At 42.9% G+C, this 21,581-nt stretch overlaps 2 protein-coding genes across 2 annotated transcripts in view; one reads left to right on the forward strand and one right to left on the reverse strand.

The window, feature by feature from the left end:
* The window catches only part of LOC110541449 (cytochrome P450 2C26), a 36,397-nt gene extending 31,998 nt beyond the window's left edge, over positions 1 to 4,399 (forward strand). Inside the window, exon 9 of the mRNA XM_060389068.1 lies at positions 4,199 to 4,399. Coding sequence (XP_060245051.1) covers positions 4,199 to 4,383 — 185 coding nt within the window. The 3' untranslated portion in view covers positions 4,384 to 4,399. The remainder of the gene's footprint in view (positions 1 to 4,198) is intronic.
* Positions 4,400 to 5,455: 1,056 nt separating this feature from the next.
* LOC132655804 (uncharacterized) lies at positions 5,456 to 13,335 on the reverse strand. The gene is given in 3 exon segments (XM_060389117.1): positions 5,456 to 8,225; positions 8,227 to 12,422; positions 12,574 to 13,335. Coding segments are annotated over 3 exon segments (5,283 nt in total). The 5' UTR covers positions 13,219 to 13,335; the 3' UTR covers positions 5,456 to 7,783.
* Positions 13,336 to 21,581: the final 8,246 nt, after the last annotated feature.

The following is a 21,581-nucleotide window of genomic DNA, read 5'->3' on the forward strand; positions in this document are numbered from 1 at the left end:
TCACAAGCATTATGCTGTCCTAAACTTATAAATGTATGAGATGTGCAGGATGAAACTAAACTGTAAACCAATTTTATCCATGCCAATTAAAAGAATGGCATAATAAATTTTGAGGTTATTGTAGCCAAGTATTTATTGGCCATGTGCTACTGAAGCTTTGGGTGGAGACATTTTTTATGTCTCAGTCAGTTTTAGAGTTGTTCCTAAAGGAATTGAGGATGGCAGGGGTGGCTCCATTTTGTTTCTTAGACTCTATCTTAAGTTGACTGACCTTGGAGTGACTTGACCCCCACCTTTGGGTTCCAAGAAGGGCCACATGGCCCTCCACGCTGCAGGTTGTCATGGATACCACAGAATGTGTAAATAGATAACTATAAACAGGCCTCCACCCCACAGATTGTCAGGTTGTCATAAATCCCACAGAATACGTTAGTGGGTCCTCCACTCCACCCAGCAGGCTCTCATACAGATATCTTAGATATCTGTTGGTTTGGCCAGGTGGCTTGGAACAATTAGCCTAAAGGTCATTGCTTAACCCCCCACCCAAAACTTACCCTTGCCTGCAATGCTAAGGCTTGGAATTTTTCCCTTTAAAACATGCATTTTTCCCTTTAAAAACTCTGCCTCCTTGAGACTCTGGGCCTCACTTTCTAACCTGCTATGTCAGGGAAGATTGGTGGCCCAAGCTTAATAAATATCCTCGTGTGATTTGCAATGGACTCTACTCCTAGTGGTCTTTTGGGGTCTCTTGAATCGGGCACAACATTCCCATGTGCATGGATCAGCAATTTATGTTACCTTTTTGTTTAATCTCTTGACTTCTCTCTTCTTGTGTGTTGCCAAGATCTTTAGGAGGTCTTCCTCTTTCATTTCTAACCTTCATCAGTCTAGATAGGACCCATAATCTCTCTTCTCCTGTATTAACATATGCAAAACCTCTTCCCCAGCATGACATATTCCCTGTTTTCCATTTTGGAATTAGGACCTCTATATGCCGCTTTAATTCATGCCTTTTTAAATTCCACTGTGTCTTAGCAGGTGTGCTATTTATTTCATTTAAACATTTTTAAAATCAGTAAATCATCATTTAATCTATTTTGGGGTGATATATTTTCTTCCTGTTTTATGACCGTATTTTTAAAATTACTATTAGATATTTTCATAATTGTTTGACCTATAAGATTATAAATTATATTGCAAAACCTGCACTCCCGGTGCAGGGTCCATACTGCTCCCTCCCCCAAAGAGACTCACAGACCGCGGTTCAATGCAAAAGCAAGAGGCAGTTTATTCTGATCGCAATGGGGGTCGTCCCTTCAAAGCAGGAGACGACCCCGAGCATACAAAGCACAGAGTTTTTATACCTAAAAAATCAGGCCTTTACATTGATTAGTCAGCAGAAAAGATAGCAGTAGTGTGTCTGGCAGCTGTAGCGGGGAGCTCACAGCTCCAAGGACAGTCCTCCCATCTTTTCCCATAGCGGGCCTGGGCCGCTTACAGCTTCAAGGACAGTCCTCCCATCTTTTCCCATCTCTGGGATCTGTAGCGGGCCTAAATCGCCTGACTTGTTCTTCTTTCTTAGCTGGCCCTTATTCAAGGTCCAGTTGTTTTTCTTTCTAATTTGGGATGGTCCCATTTCTCAATATCTGTAACAGTTTTCATGTCATAATGTCTAAAATATTGTTGCATTCCAATGGATATACATGCTGAAGTACCATCAGCCCCAATTTGCAAGGGCATCTCCAAAACTTTCACAATCTCTAACAAATGTGTATCCTTAGGATTATGCTCTCTAGAATTTAAGGCAAAAGCCCATTGGAATTCTGAATATGAATCTATGGCATGGTGTATGTATTTCAGTACTCCAAACTCCTCTATAAAATGGAGCACACTAGCCACTGTATTACCTTCTTCCAAGACAAAACTAAACACTAAGCATTTCTACTTTAGCATATAAATCTTCCTGCAGTAATTTAACCTTGACAAAACACATAATAACCGTCTGATCAAGAAGCCTCTCCAGCATCTCAGTGGGCTACCATTTTGCAGTATTTCCAAGCTTCTATGGACTTTTCTCATCTAGAACCACCTCTTTTGGTGTTATTTTAAGTACCAGATTGGATAGCTGTGAAGGCTCTCTATTTTGATTCAAAGATTCCCTCAACGTCTGTTCTATGGCCTTTAATTTAGCATCTATTTTCTCAGTCTCTTCTTTCTCCAAGTCTTTCTTATCCTAATCTCTCCCAAAGAGAACATATAAAACTGAAATTGTCACTGAAAAAATTATTTGTATGCTAAGAGAAACAAACTCAAATACTATCCAGAATTATTGTGTCATTGTGTCTTCCTCCATTTTCAACATAGAAATTTATCCTTTTGAATCTCAAAACCTCTCCCTAAGGAACTTTACTTATTTAGACCCAGCTTCCCTTTCAGACTTTACCAGTTCAGATGCTTGAAGCTTCTCTGTCTCTGGCTTCTGCTTCCAGGGAAAGGTATTATTTTTGCCTACATCAATGGATCCTGACCCCTTCCTCATTTTTCGAAGTTATTGGGTCCATACATGTTTGCTCCTCAGACTGGCAAGAACCTCTTCTCAACGGGATTTTGCTTTTTGCCTTGGCTAGCAAAGTCTTGCTTTTAGAAGCTTCCTTGTAAAGAGCCATATTTTTCTCTTCTTAAAGGAATTGCCTCTCTGGGGTTTGTATGTAACAATTTTTGTTTTTCTGCAGCCTGCTGGAGGCCTTGCTGCTCTGCAAGGGGGTCTGTCTAGTCAGGAATCTGTGAACTCCTTGTTTAGGGACTTCCTTTGCTTTGTTTTTAAAGACAGAACTAAAAACAAAAAACAAGAAAAAAAAACCCTACAGTTTTAACTTCTATGTAAGTTCTTGCTAGAATACTGTAAATTCTGACCCACATTTGCCGCCATTTGTTGTCAATTATTAATAGTTAGTATTTAGTTAAGCAGCGCTTATTCCTAAGCCAGCTGTGTACCCAAATCACCACACAGAGACAAAGATTTATTTAATTAACCTAGAGCACAATGCTGGGCAATAGTTACTCCATCCTAAACCTCCAAGCCCTCATAGTTTTCTCCCATTTAGATTTTCCACATTATAGGTGCTTTCAGTCATATCTTAGGTCCGGTTCATCTCTCCTCCTGGTTCCAAGTCCTGTCTTGACTTTCTTTTCTCTCCCACCTCTTCCCACTCACTTCTATCTCCTCCCCATCCAGACCAGGATGTCCTACCCTATTCTCTCCATTGCTCAGCATCATGGATGGTTGTTTTATTAACAATACAGAGAACAAAAGATGGCATGTTTACACGAACTTGAGACAGGTGATGCAGGACTCCTTGCAGAGGCAGGCAGAGCCTTGTGTATGACACCCCTACTGGCTATGCCCTGATGTACGGGAAATGTTTCTGGGTCCGGCAGGCCTCCTCTGGAAGGGAGGCAGAAGTGTGAGACTGACAATGGAGTTCAGGAGACAGAGTGCAGCTCGCCTCTGTTGGCTGTGCTCCAGGAGGATCAGGCTGGCGGGAATTGGCAGGGAAGAAGGCCCTGGTGCTTAGGGAGAGCCTGCTGCTCACTTTTACTGGCTGTGCCCCAGATGGACCCAGAAGGCAGGGGTCTGGCTAGGTGGAGCAGGGGTGGGGTACAGTGTCTAGGCTGGATATTACTGGGGCACTAAAGGCCTCTTCAGGAAGGTAGGCAATCCAAACTCAATTTATAGTGAGTAGAGTGTTCAGGGACCTAACTGTGGCTGCAAGTGTCCACAACATGTGCATTTTAAAGGCAGAACCCTTGTCCAGGTAGCTTGTTTAGCAACTGGGAGATTTTATGGCCCCAGGGTTATAGTTCCCACCACTGTGCTGTTGATTCGTATCTTTCTTAGGGCACCTTGCACCACACCTGTTTTTACAAGAAATTTTCTCCTCCTTCTAGAGAGGCCTGTGTCCTCCATCCTGGATTCTGGATCTCACAGCTCACAAAATAATATATTTCTTATGACCATCTGTTAGCAGGGAAAAAATTGTTCCACCTTTGTCTATTCCCGTAAGCATCCATGCATGTATACCCCACCTAATACCGCTCTCAGTCTTACTCTCTTATGCCAGTTACAAGCACAAGGCATCTCACATTCACTTATGTGCATGTCATAGTTACTTTTTTTTCTCTCTTTTTTCCCCCACAGGAAAATGGATGTGTGTAAGAGAGGGCCAGGCTCTCATGCAGCTGTTTCTATTTCTCACCAGCATTTTACAGAATTTCAAACTGAAATCTCTGGTTCACCCAAAAGACATTGATACAGCCCCAATTCTGTGTAGATTCTTTTCCATGCCTCTCCCCCATTTCCAGATCTGCTTTATTCCTGTCTAATGAAGATAGAAGCCTGGCTCCTGGTGTGTTGTTCTTTAAAATCACCCCCAAAGCCTACATTTACCACTTTCCCATCAAGGCCACTATGTCATTCCTGCTTCTCACAACTTCTTTCATTACTGAGGAATATCAGTTCATTAGTATGCTCTCTCTAAAGTCACTGCAAAATATCCTGTAAAAGAGTCACTGCAAATATGAGTCTTAGGAGATACCCTGTTCCAAAACAAATCTTAGGAGATTTTTTATTTTAATTTTAATTTTTTATATTAATTACAGTTTATTCACTTTGTATCCCAGCTGTAGAGCCCTTCCTCATCCCCTCCCAACCCAATCCCCCCTCCCTCATCTCCTCCCATGCCCCTCTCCAAGTCCACTGATAGGGGACGACCTCCTCCCCCTCCATCTGACCTTAGCCTATCAGGTCATATCAGAACTGGCTGCATTGTCTTCCTCTGTGCCCTGGAAAGGCTGCTCCCCCATCAGGGAAAGGTGATCAAAGAGCTGGCCACTGAGTTCATGTAAGAGACAGCCCCTATTCTCCTTACTAGGGAACCCATTTTAATACTGAGCTGCCATGGGCTACATCTGAGCAGAGGTTAGAGGTTGTCTCTATGAATACTCCTTGGTTGGAGTATCAGTCTCAGAAAAGATCCCTATGACCAAATTTTTTGGTTCTGTTGCTCTCCTTGTGGAGCTCCTGTCCCTTCCAGGTCTTTCTATCTCATCCTTCTTTCATAAGATTCCCTGCACTCTGCCCAAAGTTTGGCTATGAACCTCAGCATCTGCTTTGATACACTGCTGGATAAGTCTTTCAGAGGCCCTCTGTGGTAGGCTCCTGTCCTGTTTCCTGTTTTCTCCCTCTCTCAATGTCTGTCCTGTTTGCCTTTCTGAGTGAGGATTGATCATCTTACCCAGGGTCCACCTTCTCACTTAAAGAAATGTTCAATGTCCTTAGTCATCAGGGAAATGCAAATCAAAATGACACTGAGATTTCATCTTACATCTGCAAAACCTGCACTCCCGGTGCAGGGTCCGTACTGCTCCCTCCCCCAAAGTGACTCACAGACCACGGTTCAATGCAAAAGCAAGAGGCAGTTTATTCCGATCGCGATGGGGGTCGTCCCTTCAAAGCAGGAGACGACCCCGAACATACAAAGCACAGAGTTTTTATTTCAGGCCTTTACATTGATTAGTTAGCAGAAAAGATAGCAGTTATGCGGTTGGCAGCTGTAGTGGGGAACTCATAGCTCCAAGGACAGTCCTCCCCTCTTCTCCCATCTCTAGGTTCTGTAGCAGGCCGCTTACAGCTTCAAGGACAGTCCTCCCCTAAATTGCCTGACTTGCTCTTTCTTTTTAGCTGGCCCTTATTCAAGGTCCAGTTGTTTTTCTTTCTAATTTGGGATGGTCCCATTTTTCATTCCCCCCTTTTTCTTTGGCATAATTTTAACCCTAAAATTACAGGCTAGATTTAGCTTGCATCTCTAATTGCTGATACTGCTGTCGAAGCATAAGGACCTGAACAGTACTGATCCATTCTCTCACAAAATTGACTAGCTTATTAAGAATGCAGGGGCCAAGAGTTACAATCAGGAGAAGAATTAGCAAAGGGCCTAGCAAGGTGGAGATTAAAGTGGTCATCCATGGAGAGGAATTAAACCATCCTTCAAACCATCCTAGGCTTTGGGCTCGTTCTCACTTTTTCTTTTTTAAGCCCCCTTTGACCTTATCTAGGGTCTCAGTGACAACTCCAGTATGGTTGATATAGAAACAGCATTTTTCTTTTAGGGCCGCGCATAAACCTCCTTGTTGCAAAAACAATAAATCTAAGCCCCTTCTGTTTTGTAACACCATCTCTGATAATGACTGTAAGGAATCTTTGAGCTCTCTAATTGTGCTTTTTAATCTTTTTATGTCCTCATCAACAGCTGCCCTAAGCTCATTTAACCTGCTATGTCGGAGGGCTATAGCCGACCCTCCAGCTGCTGTCCCTACTGCTCCTAGCCCGACCCCAAGCATTATGGCTAAGGAAATTCCCAGGTCTCATTTTGTTCGTATCAGCGGTTCCCCCACAGAGTCCCAGTATTGGAAGGGCTTTTCATACGGGTGATAGGTGACTCGGGGGATTACCTGGACCAGGACACAGTAGTCAGATGAATTGACAAGCACCTGAGTACTGACACAAGTAGTGATCCCTGTTGCACAGGCCCACCATCCATCGATTGGTGGTATGAGGTACCCAGACAGACCTGCAACATCATAGGTTTGGTTGCATAAAAACTGATGACTGGGGGGAACTTTACCTACACAGAGTCCTTGCCCTGAAACGGCAGACAGGGAAAGTCTAACCTCCCTTTGCGTCCAACGGCAGGCTGTTGCCTCTTGGGAGGTACTTATCTCATCTGTAAAGGCAATTCCTTCATAATATGGGGGAGCAATTCCAAAGCATAACCAACAAGACTCAGTAACCTTGGGGTTGGTATTATTTAGGGCCTGAAAGGCCCCCTGTGCTAGGGAAGTAATGTATGGTCCAGGAGGCTTAGGGGAAGAAGAATCTTTATTCATTTTTGAGTTAGGAGTCAGTGAGGGGGTTGTTGGACGTGGGGCTATAGTCTGGGGGTCCACTTTCACTGGAGGAACCAGGTGAGGGCCAGCTTTATTTGGCCCTACTTCAGCAGATGGGGCTGTTATTTTTAATTTGATGGTGAAAAGTAACCCATCATCATATCTTTCCTTATATATTTGTAGGCCCCAAGTGAACCCCGTCACCCAGTTAGTTGAAATCTGTTTTCCAGCGTCTGTGAACCGGATTAGCAGGGGGTGGCACCAGGTGGTACATATTGGCTGATTAGTCCACCTATTGTTTGGTCCCCAGTCTGGGGGCTGGGTATGACTGTAATTAGCTTTAACAACAATGTAATCCCAACTGGAGGTAGGCTTCCAGTAAGTATCGCCAGTGGTTTCACACCCCCAATTCTTGCAGTAGAAGTCATTTTTCCCCCCACATTTGTTTACCATTTTAGGTTGCTGGTGAGGTCCTGGACATACATAAAAGGTTAGGACTCGCAGCATACTGCGGTGGTTGGTGGTCCCGCAGCCCCCCCAGGGATCTAAGCCCCTTCTCTCACTAAAAGACCCACGTCTATGGTCCCCAGGAACCACGTTGGGGTCTAGGTGGCTTTGCAAATCCCAGTTAGCAGGTGCTCCTAGAGCCATTTTACAAAGGTCAGGGTACAAGTCCGGCCACCATGTGAAGGGTGGGGCTATCTTTGAAACAGACCAAATTATAATATGTCTCTGATTAGTTACTTCCCAAGTCAAAAGTTTGGGCTGGTGAGGACTGGAGCCCAAGCAAGTATTGTAAGTGCTTAACAGAGCCAAAAGCACCAGCAGTTTGTGGATATCACCCACGGCTAACATTCTTAACAAGTTTAAGTTTTAAGGGATTGTCACTGGGCTGGATTTTCCAGTCAGAAGTGGAGTCCTCTGGAGCGGGTTTGACGTGTGATGCGTGGATCCAAGCAGCAATGCCTTCTACCTTCACAGCTGTTGGGGTGGTGAGCAGAATGCAGTAAGGACCTTTCCACCGGGGTTCCAAATTTTGACTACGGTGTCGCCGAACATAAACCAAGTCTCCAACTTGGAACTGATGTGGCACCTCTAAGGATCCTGGCGCATATGCACTGCCAACCTTGTTTTAGATTTCTTTTTGAATAAGCTGCAGTCCCTTTAACCTGGACAACAAGTCAGAGTTACCACTAGTTATGTCAAGAGGGTCTCCCAGGAGAGTCAAGGGAGCAGGAACTCCATACAATAGTTCAAAAGGCGTGAGATTCAACAAGGAACCTAAAAAGAGCCAGAGGGAGGAGTACCACCCAGTCACCGCCAGTCTCCATGGTCAATTTAGTAAGGGTCTCGTTTAGAGTTCTATTCATTCTTTCTACCTGTCCTGAACTTTGGGGTCTATATGCACAATGTAATTTCCAATTAGTCCCCAAAAATCTGGCCACCTCCTGACTTACCTGAGCAACGAAGGCCGGCCCATTGTCTGACCCGATTACCTTTGGAACTCCAAACTGGGGAAAAATGTCTTCTAAAATCTTCTTGGCTACAACCAGAGCAGTCTCTTTCTTGGTGGGAAAAGCTTCCACCCATCCTGAGAAGGTATCTACAAAGACTAGAAGATATTTATTTCCATACCTGGCCGGCTTGATCTCGGTAAAGTCCACTTCCCAATGCATTCCAGGTCTAGTTCCCCTTAACCGTTTTCCCGAGCTTTGGAAATTCTTCCCTATGTTTACCTTTTGGCAAGGGATACATGTCTGAGTCACTTTTTCGGTTAGAGCAGTGAGGTTTAGTATTCGGTAAGGAGATTGGAGAACAATTTCAGTCAATTTTCTTGCCCCTAAATGAGTCCATTGATGCATTTGTGCTATTAGTCTCTTAGCATCTTCCTGTGGCAAAATGACCTTACCTTTGGAGTCAATCCATGCTCCCACATTAGCATCAAATGTCCCTTGTTTTCTCTGTATTTGCTCCAGGTCATCCTCCGAGTATTTTAGCTGTTCCTTCTCTGGCAATTTAGTAATTAATATCATTGGAGCAGGACTTCCTCTAGCAGCTGCTTTAGCCTCCTGATCAGCCATGTTATTTCCCTTTGCTGCCTTGGAATTTCCCTTTTGATGTCCCAGGCAGTGAATTATGCTTACCTTGGTGGGCAGTAGTAAGGCATTGAGCAAGGCCAAGATTTTATTTTTATTTTTAATTTCTTTACCGGCTGACGTCAATAGGCCTCTCTGCTGGTAGATGGCCCCGTGCACATGGGCCGTAGCAAAGGCATACCTGCTGTCAGTGTAGAAGTTTATCTTTTTGTCTTTCCCCAAAGTTAATGCTTGAGTTAAGGCAATTAGTTCTGCTCGTTGAGCAGAGGTGCCTTCAGGCAGCGCTTGGGCCCATATTACCTTGTATCCATCCACCACCGCTGCTCCTGCTTTTCTTTTTTTATTTTTTAAAAAGCTACTCCCATCTGTGTAATATGTCACCTCAGCATCTGGCAGAGGCTGGTCCTTTAAGTCCTTTTGCCATCCCTGTTCTTCTGCCAACACCTGCAAGCAATCATGCTCTGGGGGCTGAATCCCTGGATCTGGTAACAGGGTGGCAGGGTTTAGCCCCGTTGCTGGGGCAAAAGTAATCCTGTCATTATTCAAAAGCAAAGTTTGATAATGAGTCATGCGTGCATTTGTGAGCCAGCGATCAGGTGGCTGTCTGACAACACTCTCAAGGGCATGAGGGGCATAAACAGTAAGATCTTGTCCCAAGGTCAGCTTGTCAGCATCCTTTACCAATGCGGCGACTGCTGCTATTATCCGAAGGCAGGTCGGCCATCCTGCTGCTACTGGATCAAGCTTTTTAGATAGATAAGCTACCGGTCTCTTCCAGGGTCCAATCTTTTGAGTTAACACCCCTTTAGCCATTCCCTGGTTCTCGGCCACATAGAGATGAAAAGGTTTAGTGACATCAGGAAGTCCCAAGGCTGGAGCCGACATTAAAGCCTGTTTAATATTATTAAATGCAGCCTGTTCATCTTTTCCCCAGGAAAAAGAGTCATTGCCCTTTGTAAGGGCATACAGAGGGGCTGCCATTTCAGCGAACCCAGGAATCCATAATCGGCAAAACCCCGCTGTACCAAGAAATTCCCTCAGTTGTTTTGTAGTTTGCGGAGGGGGAATATGAAACACAGTCTCTTTTCTAGCCTCCGATAACCATCTTTTTCCTTCCTTCAGTATATACCCCAGGTAACTGACCTGTTTCCGGCATATCTGGGCCTTCTTTGCTGATGCTCTATAGCCGAGTTCGCCCAATTCTTGTAACAGTTGGCCAGTGGCTTTGAGACAGGTTTTCTGACAATCTGCAGCTAGTAAGATGTCATCCACGTACTGGAGAAGAGTTACCTGAGTATTTGTGGCCCGGAAGTGTGCCAGGTCTCGGTGCAGGGCTTCATCAAATATGGTAGGAGAATTCTTAAATCCTTGGGGAAGTCGAGTCCATGTTAGTTGGCCCGAGACCCCGGAGTCAGGATCTTTCCATTCAAAAGCAAAAATGTCTTGGCTGGCAGGGCTAAGTTGAAGACAAAATAATGCATCTTTAAGGTCTAGAACAGTATACCAGGCTCTGTCAGGGGGAAGGGAGCTCAGCAGGTTATACGGGTTGGGGACTGTTGGATGTAAGTCCATAACCTGTTTGTTAACTTCCCTCAGGTCTTGCACAGGCCGATAATCGTTGCTCCCAGGCTTCCGGACCGGCAGTAATGGAGTATTCCAAGCAGATTGACACCTTTTTAAAACCCCTAGGTCAAGGAGTCGCTGTATATGAGGGCGAATCCCATCATGGGCTTCCTTAGACATTGGATACTGCTGCACTGCAACTGGGGCTGCCTGAGGTTTTAGCTCTATCTGGACTGGTGGTTGCTTTCTTGCTTTCCTTAAGCCAGCTGTTTCAGCCCAGGCCTCAGGGTATTTTTTTACCCACCAGTCAATGTCTTTTTTCCCCTCTTTTAAATTTTCAAATAGCCGGTATTCATCTTCCAAGTGAATTGTAAGCACGTGAATAGGATCCCCTCTTTTATCTGTAACCTGTGGGCCTTCTGGGTTAAAATAGATGTGGGCTCCTATTTTGGTCAGGATATCCCGTCCCAGCAATGGGTATGGGCAGTCAGGCATGACTAAGAACGAGTGGGATACCCGGCCCACTCCAAGGTCCACTGTTTTTCGGGTAGTCCATGTATATTGCTTACATCCAGTGGCCCCTTGAACCCATGATTTTTTTTTCTTAGCCCCTGAGTCTTGCAACAGAACTGAATGCTGAGCGCCAGTATCCACTAGAAAATGGACTGGCTTCCCCTCCACCTTGAGGGTTACCCTGGGTTCGGGGAGGGGAACCGAACCCTGTCCTCCCTAATCGCTGTCATTGTTTAAGGTCAGGACCCTGGTCCCTGTGGCTCGAGAATTCAGCTGCTTCTTCTTCCTTTTGGGGCAATCCCTCCTCCAGTGTCTCGTCTCCTTGCAGTAGGCACACTGGTCCTTAGACAAAGGGCCCTTACGGTTGCCAGGAACTCTCTCCCTTTCAGTACGACTTTCCTGAACTACGGTGGCCAGAATCTTAGTCATTTTTTTATCCTGCCTCTTGTCTCTCTCTCTCTCTCTCTCTCTTATCTCCTGTTCTTTATGTTTCCTTTCTTCTTTTTCTTCTTCTGTTTCTCGACTATAGAAGACTTTTTCTGCTACTTGCACTAAATCCTTCAATGACTTATCCTGCAGACCTTCTAATTTCTGAAGTTTCCTACGAATATCCCTAGCTGACTGATCTATGAAAGATACAGCTACTGTTGCCCTGTGTTTATCTGAAGCAGGGTCATAGGGAGTAAACCGGCGGAATGCATCCATCAGCCGTTCTAAGTAGGCTGCAGGAGATTCCTCCGGCCCCTGGACCACTTCTCTTACTCTAGTCAAGTTGGTGGGTCTTCGAGCAGCCCCACGGAGACCCGCCATTAGAGTCTGGAGGTAAACCTTCAAGTGCTGCCTACCCTCTGGTGTATTGTAATCCCAATCAGGACGAGAGAGAGGAAACCCATTATTAATCTCGTCGGGGAGAACTGTAGGCCTCCCATCTGCCCCCGGGACATTCTTCCTTGCTTCTAAAAGAACTCGTCCCCTTTCCTCAGTAGTCAGGAGTGTCTGTAAAAGCTGTTGGCAATCATCCCAAGTGGGCTGGTGAGAGAAAAGGACAGATTCAAACAAGTAAGTCAAGGCTTGGGGGTTCTCAGAAAAAGGGGGATTGTGAGCCTTCCAATTGTAGAGATCAGCTGTGGAAAAAGGCCATTACTGAAGGGGGTATTGCCCATCCCCCTCTGGAAATCCATAGGCTCTCAACGGGAGAGCCACCGAGTCCAGCTGGGTTGCTCTGTAGCTTCATGTTCCAGCTGCTGGGCCCCTTTCATTCTGAGCAGGGTCAGCTGGTGAGTGCAGCGGAACCTCTGGCGGTGTCTGCGGCGCCGATGGTGTCTGCAGCGCTGAGGGACCGACAGCTCCTGCGGAGGGAGGAGGGACGTGAGAGGGGACTAGGAAAGTTACATGCTAGCCCCGCCTTAGGCCCCGAGGGAGAACTGACAGCCTCCAGGAAACTGACAGGGGAAACGGTCGGAGGTCTGGCAGGAGAACCAGCCAGGGAACTGGCAGGGGTAGGGGCCATGGCTGGCGGATAAGGGGGCGGAAGGTCAAGAAGGAGGAGGTCTGCTTCTGGAGAAGTGAGCACTTTCTTTTTCTCCTCTTCCTTAACGGCACAAACAGTTGTCGACTGAGTCTCTGTGGGGAGAACAAAGGGTTGCACCTAGGGGGGTGGATGGCGAACAATATCCTCCCAGGTTAGGACATAAGGTACCTGATCAGGATGGCCCCCCTCCGCTTGGAGAGTCTTAGTCTTAACAGCAAGAATCGTGTCAAGGTGAAAGGTGCCCTCCGGTGGCCATCCAACCTGAAAAGCAGGCCATTCCGAGGAGCAAAAGGCTTGCCACTTTGCTTTTCTAACTTCCACTGAGAGATTATGTGCCCTATATTTCACTTCTGAGAAGTGGTCAAGGGTGAGAGATAAGGGTGTAGCCACCGTCTGTCCCATAATGAAATCGTCCGTCAGAAAAGTCAGAGAGGCAACAAGAACAGAGACAAAAAGAACCAAACAAGCAATCAGACAAGGACGCCCTTGTGGGTGATACCACAGTGCCCTAACGGAACGGCTCCCCGGCTGGTCCCTACGAAAATCAGACTCAGACGGGAGGAGGACCATCTCTGATCCAACCTCCCAACAAACGGAACCTGGAGCGTCCTCCAGCTTCCCGGCTTTTCGACTATCTGATGCGCCCGTCAATCGAAATAGCCTAATCAGACAACCAAGACGGTTCAGACAGGCGCCTAACCAGAAAAACGGAACAAAACAGAATCTGCAGAAACCTGAGGTCAAACAAACAAAATGACTAACCTGTTTCAACCTGACCTCCGAACTCGGTCTGGTGAGGGGCGGGGAAGGGTTCTGTCGGTTTCCCGGGTGACGCACCACATGCAAAACCTGCACTCCCGGTGCAGGGTCCGTACCGCTCCCTCCCCCAAAGTGACTCACAGACCACGGTTCAATGCAAAAGCAAGAGGCAGTTTATTCCGATCGCGATGGGGGTCGTCCCTTCAAAGCAGGAGATGACCCCGAACATACAAAGCACAGAGTTTTTATTTCAGGCCTTTACATTGATTAGTTAGCAGAAAAGATAGCAGTTATGCGGTTGGCAGCTGTGGCGGGGAACTCATAGCTCCAAGGACAGTCCTCCCCTCTTCTCCCATCTCTAGGTTCTGTAGCAGGCCACTTACAGCTTCAAGGACAGTCCTCCCCTAAATTGCCTGACTTGCTCTTTCTTTTTAGCTGGCCCTTATTCAAAGTCCAGTTGTTTTTCTTTCTAATTTGGGATGGTCCCATTTTTCACATCCATCAGAACGGCTAAGATATTGGGAGCTTTGATGGAACAAAACCAGAGATTGAACTCTGACCTCCACATGTGCCTATACACAAACACACATATACATACATACACATGCACACATACTAGTGTTCAAACACACATGCATACAGACCTATAATCTTCCCTTATAAACACATATGGAAAAGACTGGATTGGAAAGGATGCTATAAGACAGCTCTTTGGCTGGGCATTGCCTGAAGTTACTGGAAGTATTTATATTTGAAATAGATAGGCAGTGTTCAAGAGTACATGCACACTCTGTAGAAACAAGGGCATAATACACTGGCAAGATAAAGGCTTTGATGTTATCCAGAACAAAACAAAAACATTATAAATCTGTTTAAAATTTTTAAAACATTTTAGATTTATCTTCCATATTAATCATGAGCATATACTGTGCTTACTCTGTCTCTAAGCTCCTCTTTTCTTTCCAGTAAGAATAACAGTCAAAGGAAGCATTACCATTTTATTATTCTTTAGTTGCTATATTGCCTTTCCACTGCATTGAAAATTATTAAGTAAGAAATTATATCACACATGAGTCCTTGCTGTCAGTCTCAACAGAAGCCACATTGCCTGTTCTCTCTTAGCCACTATAGTAGTGGCAAAGGCATTACATGTCTTTAACATGAGAGTATCAGTGGCGGGCATATATTCATGCAAGCTATGCAATTTATGCACAGATGAAAATGGTATAAAATATGGTTCTTTGTAAAAATTGGATTGAAATATTTACATTTTGTACTAAAGGACATGACACTAAGGAAGTCAAGATATTTAAAAGATAAAATAGTGTTTTATTTAATTTAATTTTGGGAAAATGAATAAAAATTTAGAACAAGAGGAATCAGTAGATAGTCAAGAGGCCTTACTGCTCTTATAGAGGGCTGCAATAAGGTTTCAGCATCAACAGCTGGCAGCTCACAACTTCCTACAACTGCAGCTACAGACTTCCAACATTCTCTTCAGGACTCTTCGGACATCTGCTCAGAAGTGCACATACAAACACAGACACAAAAAATAAATAAAAATAAATCTTTAAAAACACATAATGTTACTTATAAACATACATATATGTATCCCTATACAAACTGAGCAGATTATATTTCTGTATTAGGAGTATTGTGTAAATACACTTACACATGTGTATATATAACAGCAATTAATTTTAAAAAAGGAAAGAAACAGTATATGTGACACTTTTGAGGGAGCAAAAGGAAGAGGCAAATGATGAAATTATATCCTGAAAAAGTAAGAGAAATAATTTCTGAAAATATATTTAAAATGAAATCAGGTTACATATAATTATATCTTTAAACATTTAATATTTTATGGATAAACACTGAAAATCTTTCTTGTTTTTAGATATATATCATATTAAATATATTAAAACTTATGTTTCATGTATTGGGGTCAGTGTAATGCTTGTATTTTAACGCTAATTAGAGGCCCTCAAGATCTGGTTACTGTCTTTTTCATGTGTAAACCTGCCTAAGACATTTTTCCTAGCTGGTTAATAAAAAAAAGACCTGTACCTGGGTATGGCAGAAGAAGGTAGATGTGGCTAATATTCCTTGGCTTTGGAGACAGGAGAATCATGGAAGAAGACAGATAGATGGGAAGAGAGGAGGAAGGAGGACAATAGGATGATTTAGTGTGGACAAGGAACCACATGAGCCAGGAGGAAGGACACCAAGGATGGCATGGCTGGAGAAAGCAACCTACATTAAGGATAAGCAACTGTTTATAGAATTATGGGTAGGAGATATGTCAAATAGAAATAGTTAAGGTGGATGGCATTGGATAGGGAAGTTATTGAGTTAGTGTAGGTAGAATTATATGCTCAGCTCAAGGTGTTATAAGGCAATTATAAAATCTAACAGTTGTCTGTGTCTTATTGATTGTGATACCAGGTTAAATAATACTGCCATAATAATTATAGGACTAATAATAACAAATGATAGTTAGCCCAACACCATATTATTTCCAATAGCAAATGGCACCCAAATAATTTAATGTATCCACAACCTTAAAATCATACTTTATTATAGTTTGGGTCGGAGATAAGCTCTGAGTGAGACAACCCAAACTTAAAGCCTAAAAACTCTCAGGTCAAATACTGTCTTTTTAAGAGGGACTCTTAAACACACCCACAAGTAATTTCTACTTTGGGCAAAGGGGACACAAAGGGGAATGCAAAACCTGCACTCCCGGTGCAGGGTCCATACTGCTCCCTCCCCCAAAGTGACTCACAGACCACGGTTCAATGCAAAAGCAAGAGGCAGTTTATTCCGATCGCGATGGGGGTCGTCCCTTCAAAGCAGGAGACGACCCCGAGCATACTAAGCACAGAGTTTTTATTCCTAAAAAATCAGGCCTTTACATTGATTAGTCAGCAGAAAAGATAGCAGTAATGCGGGCTGGCAGCTGTAGTGGGGAGCTCACAGCTCCAAGGACAGTCCTCCCCTCTTCTCCCATCTCTCGGTTCTGTAGCAGGCCCCTTACAGCTTCAAGGACAGTCCTCCCCTAAATCGCCCGACTTGTTCTTCTTTCTTCTTAGCTGGCCCTTATTCAAGGTCCAGTTGTTTTTCTTTCTAATTTGGGATGGTCCCATTTCTCAGGAAAAACTTAACACATAAAAGCTGGTTTGCCACTGCGTCTACCTTCTCCTGCCAACACACAAGCCATTTTCAAACTTTAACAGCTATAAAAAGGGAGGGAGAGGAATGATTCCTTAGCAAAGATGTTTGTTTTTTCCACAAACCTTACGGGTCGCAGGCATGCTAGCTTAGCACACTTGCTGCCTCAGATATCACAGAAGCAGTTGTTGCCTTCACATTCTTAACAAAAGAAAATCACCACAGAGAGAGGATTTCTGATGAGCAGATGGGAATGTCTTAATCAGCTCACACAGCGGCACCCTGACCTTCCCAGAGATAACCTAGTTTGGGTTCATATAAGGAATAAACCACAAAAAACTCAGACTAACACAAAATCAATAATCAATTTTATTCTGAATAGCCTAACAATTTTCTAGTGTGGAACTGAAAGGTAATTTAATCAACACTAAATAAATAGTGCAAAATAATTAATGCACAGAACAGCCCCACAGTTCACAGAAACTGATAGGAACTATAACCAACATAAAATAATTAATACCTTTAACCCCGCCACTCGGGAAAGAGGCAAAGCATAGGAAAACCCTGTCTCCATAAAAATAATAGCATATCTATAAAATAATATATTTTAACTCCTTATAATCTTCTAATTAATCCACATAAAGGTGTTTATATATTCAATCATAGTGTAATTTATCCTCATTGGGTAAAATCAAAATTAGGCTAAATAAAAATCAGGCTGCTAACAAAAGAAGCAGAGACAGATGATACTGGATCCAACCCACAGGATTCCTCCTTCCAGCATGCCGAAAAAGTGACACATCTATTCCAGCATCCTGCCTGTCCCAGCATTCTGTTTGTTCCAGCCTCAGCTGCTTCAGTTGCTGTTCATGATCAAAGGTTGCTCCCAAAACAGCTACAAAGACTGCTACTGATCTCAATTGGTCCAGCATTTCAGACTGTTCCAAACAGGATTTGTAGAACATGAAATTTCTCAACACCTAGACACTGAACCACAGATGTTAATCATTTTTTTCAATTTCCTTTGTGCCCTCAAATAGGATTTCTTTGCCCCCCCCCAAATCAGCATTAAGAAACCCATGAGAATGATCCCATATTTCCCTTAGAGGGAGTTGGATAGGTTTTTGGTTGTTTTAATGGGCTATGAATATTTGTCATCAACTAGGATAATTGTTTGTAAATTATTAATAGAAAAAAGCAAGGTATAAAAACTTAGATTCAGGGATTGTCCTTTTCTTTTCTCTTTCTTTCTTTCTTTCTTTCTTTCTTTCTTTCTTTCTTTGGTACAGAGAATGGGATTGTAATGAAAATATGGGCAATATAGGGATATTTTTTAGGAATGATAAGACAAAAGGTAGATTATTGAATCTATTCCTCAAGTTAAGGCTTTATTTGCTAGTCACAAATAAGTTTATTTTTAACTAATTGGAATAGAATTTTGTACATTGATGCAAAAATAAGTCTATTCTTGATACATTGGTATAAATTTTGGTATATTGATACAAATTCAAGGTTACTTCCAATACTTTTAAACTGCCATTACAAATAATGCAAGTTAATTTTTAGTTAATAAACTCTTGGTCATGCCAGATACTAGTGTAATATATCACAGGAATTATACCCTAAGTTAAGAGATAGATATGATTCTATAGATAGATAGGTAATATAAAGATAAATAGATAAAATCTCCAAACATTTAGAGATCTATAGAATATGCCATTTAAAAAAATGTTTTTATTATTTCAAGGATATTTTTGACAATGAGATATGTTAACTCCTGGCAGCAGCCCCAGACTACACATGAGCATCAAAAACCTCTATATGGAGATGGCTTTAAATGTGGTGAAAACAGCCATCAGGACAATGAAAATGACTTTCCTTTACGACAGACAGAATTCTACTTAAAATGTGCAAGCTTGATTGCAAGCAAAGTCAACTGCCAAATGCGCCAAGACAGGGTAAGCAAGTCCCAAATAGTTACTGCTTCAGGATGAAGATGATGCTCCATCATAATGGAGAGCTTTCAGTAGCCTTTCAGGCAGCAAACTGCCGCTGCCATTTTTTAATATTTGGAAGAAGGCGCTTCCTCTTCACTCAGGTAATTAATTATATTCCTTTTCAAGTCTCTGATGGTGTTAAAGATTAGTTAGTCATAGTTTTACAATTAGCTTAGTTGCTTAAGAATTAAAAGATGCTTTAGGCCTAGAAAGGTGTTTTAAGTTGATAGATACAAACTGTAATAAAAATAAGTTAGGTTCAAAATTTTGATCCTCCAAGAGAGATATTTTCTTCAAGATCACCAAATACATTTAGACTAGATATTATATAGAGAGTCTTACCTATTAGTTTTTATAATTGTTTCATAATTATTCTTAATATATAAAAATGGCCTTTTATTTAGACAGAAAAGGAGAATTGTTAGGAGTTGGGCTAATGCTTGTATTTTGATGCTAATTACTGGCCCTCAAGATCAGGCTACTGCCCTATCTTTGTTGTATAAACCTGCCTAAAACATTATTCCTCATAGATTAGTTTTAAAAAGGCCTGTACTTGGGCAAAGCAGAAAAAGGTAGATGGGGCTAAGATTCCTGGGCTTTGAGGACAGAAGAATCATGGGAAGGAGTGTACAAATGGGTAGAGAGGCTGAAGGAGGGCAATAGAGTGGGTTAGTGTGGAGAAGAAACCACAGTGGCTGGGAAGAACTCTGAAAAAGGTGTGAATGGAGAAAGCAACCCAAATGAAGGATAAGCAAGTACTTATAGAATTATGTGTTAGAGATAGGCCAAATAGGAATAGTTAAGGTGGATGGCATCAGATGGGGGCTGAGGTAGATATGAAGGTTATTGAGAGAATGTAGGTAGAATTATCTGCCGAGCCCAAGGTGTTATAAGACAGTCATAAAATTTAACAGGTTTCTGTGTGATAACGAGATAATAGTTAATCAGAACTGTGATGTCTGGTTACCTCACTACTTGGTCCCTATTGATTTTGACCTGTGAGAAAGAAAGACTGTAACTATGTTTTCAAAAAGAACAGATTGGGACTTCACCTGCAACTAGGGGGAGCTCAGAATCTTGGAGTTCTCATTCAGTTTTTCCAGGATTTTTAAGAAAATCCTGATATTTATAATGGATATTATTCTGGAAAATAATGGAGCAGATGACATTACAAGGAGCAAAATCCAGAATGAAGGTGGGGTCACAGGGTGAGCCTGAAGAACTGTGAACAATTGTAAAATGCCATTAAAATTTACATGGAAGACACTTTTTTCTTGGTAACCTGTCAAGGCACTTGAGAAGTTTTAAGCTACGTTTGTGTTAAGGGAAATGCATGGATTGTTAATGCTTTGGAACCTGAACATGAGACCTATGAAAATTAGAAAAATGCTTAGAATAGATAGGAACAACATGACTCATACATCCACACCTAGATCAAGAAGTAAACGTCAGATTCTAAACCTGCACTTACCTTTGGTTTTTCTCAGTTCCTCCACAAGGCCCTCTGCTTCCTCTTGAACATGGTCCTCAATACCCCTTTTCTCCATGTCCAAATTCCTCAGGGTCATGAGTGAGAAGCACCTTGTATCTTTCCATATATTTTCATTGCTAAAAACAATGCCTAAAACAATGGAAGCAGACAATAGCGAGTACATCCCAGAGACAGAAGAAGGAGATGGCTGGTGGCAGCCATAATGTCCCCAAGTGTATTTAGGGAGCAAGCACAGTCTCTGCTTTCCATGCTCCAGCTGACAATGGATACTGCCAAGCACACACATAAGCACACGTACTCTTACCCAGGCTGTTACTAACTTTATCTAAAATGGGAACCCTTCCTCTTACAAAAAACTCCTCTGAATGGTCAGTCAGAGCTTCTTTCACTGGCTCATAGCCATGCAACACCACAGTGGGCTTCATGCCCAACTACAGTGTGAACACAGGGCCATAGACTTTTGATAACTGAAAGAGAAAGAAAATTCGCATATTAGAAAAATATCACCTTATTCTGCATGGTTTCAAACACTTGTAGACTACTGATAGTGTTGTGTTATTTTATTTTTATGCAGAAAAAAAACCTCAGTTTGAAGTATATTTGCCTTGATTTTTGAGGATATTACATGGGGATGACCCATACTGTGAGAGGAAATTAAACAAGTCGTTTGCACATTGAGAACAATAAAATATCATACTAAGTACTTAGCAGGTCTCTTGGTCTTATTTCACAAAGGAAATGAAGGAACAGAGTCCTACAAGTAAAGACTCCTAATTGGCACTCTCCTTATTCACTATCAGATGCTTGAGCATAACACTCATGCATCATTCAAACTGAAATAGACATCAGTAGTCATATGACTATTGCAGGATCAGATTTGAAACTCCTCTGTGGAAACTACAGAGCCCTGTGATGAAGAATAGATATCTAAAATCTTTGGTCATCACAAATGAATGCATCTTTTTTTTTTTTTTGTCAGTTGTTACAAAATTACAGAGAGCAGGTATCATAGGAACTGCACCACAGAATGCAGCATTTTTGAAGAACACATCACAATGAAGTATTCTAGGATCAAGGGACAGGCTTTGCAAATGATAAAAGTCAACTGGGAAGCCAGCATACATACTCTGAACACACTGTTTGTTGCTTTAATTACCTGTGTGACCAACACCAGAAGGCCTGCTAACGCTCCCATGCCTGCCCATTCCTTCAGATGATTCATGGCTGCAGCAATCCATGATGATAATCCTGTGGCTAGTCCTGCGTCCACTCTGGTAGAATTTACCGTGACAATGGCCACTCTCAGCTGCTCCATCCTAGTATCGAATTCTCCAGTCCAATTACCTAAAATATAGCTAGACAATTGTTTAGACAGATTTGCAGCACAGGGAAAATTCTCATGTGTATGCTAGTGACTCAAAGTCCAGCATACTTTCATTGACAGCCAAGTTGAGCGATTTGCCATAGGGTATCAATTTGCTCCTGCACGAGGTCAATCCTCTGATTGAACACCA

The sequence above is a fragment of the Meriones unguiculatus genome, chromosome 1, assembly GCF_030254825.1.
Source record: "Meriones unguiculatus strain TT.TT164.6M chromosome 1, Bangor_MerUng_6.1, whole genome shotgun sequence".
In the NCBI taxonomy this organism is placed as follows: Eukaryota; Metazoa; Chordata; class Mammalia; order Rodentia; family Muridae; genus Meriones; species Meriones unguiculatus.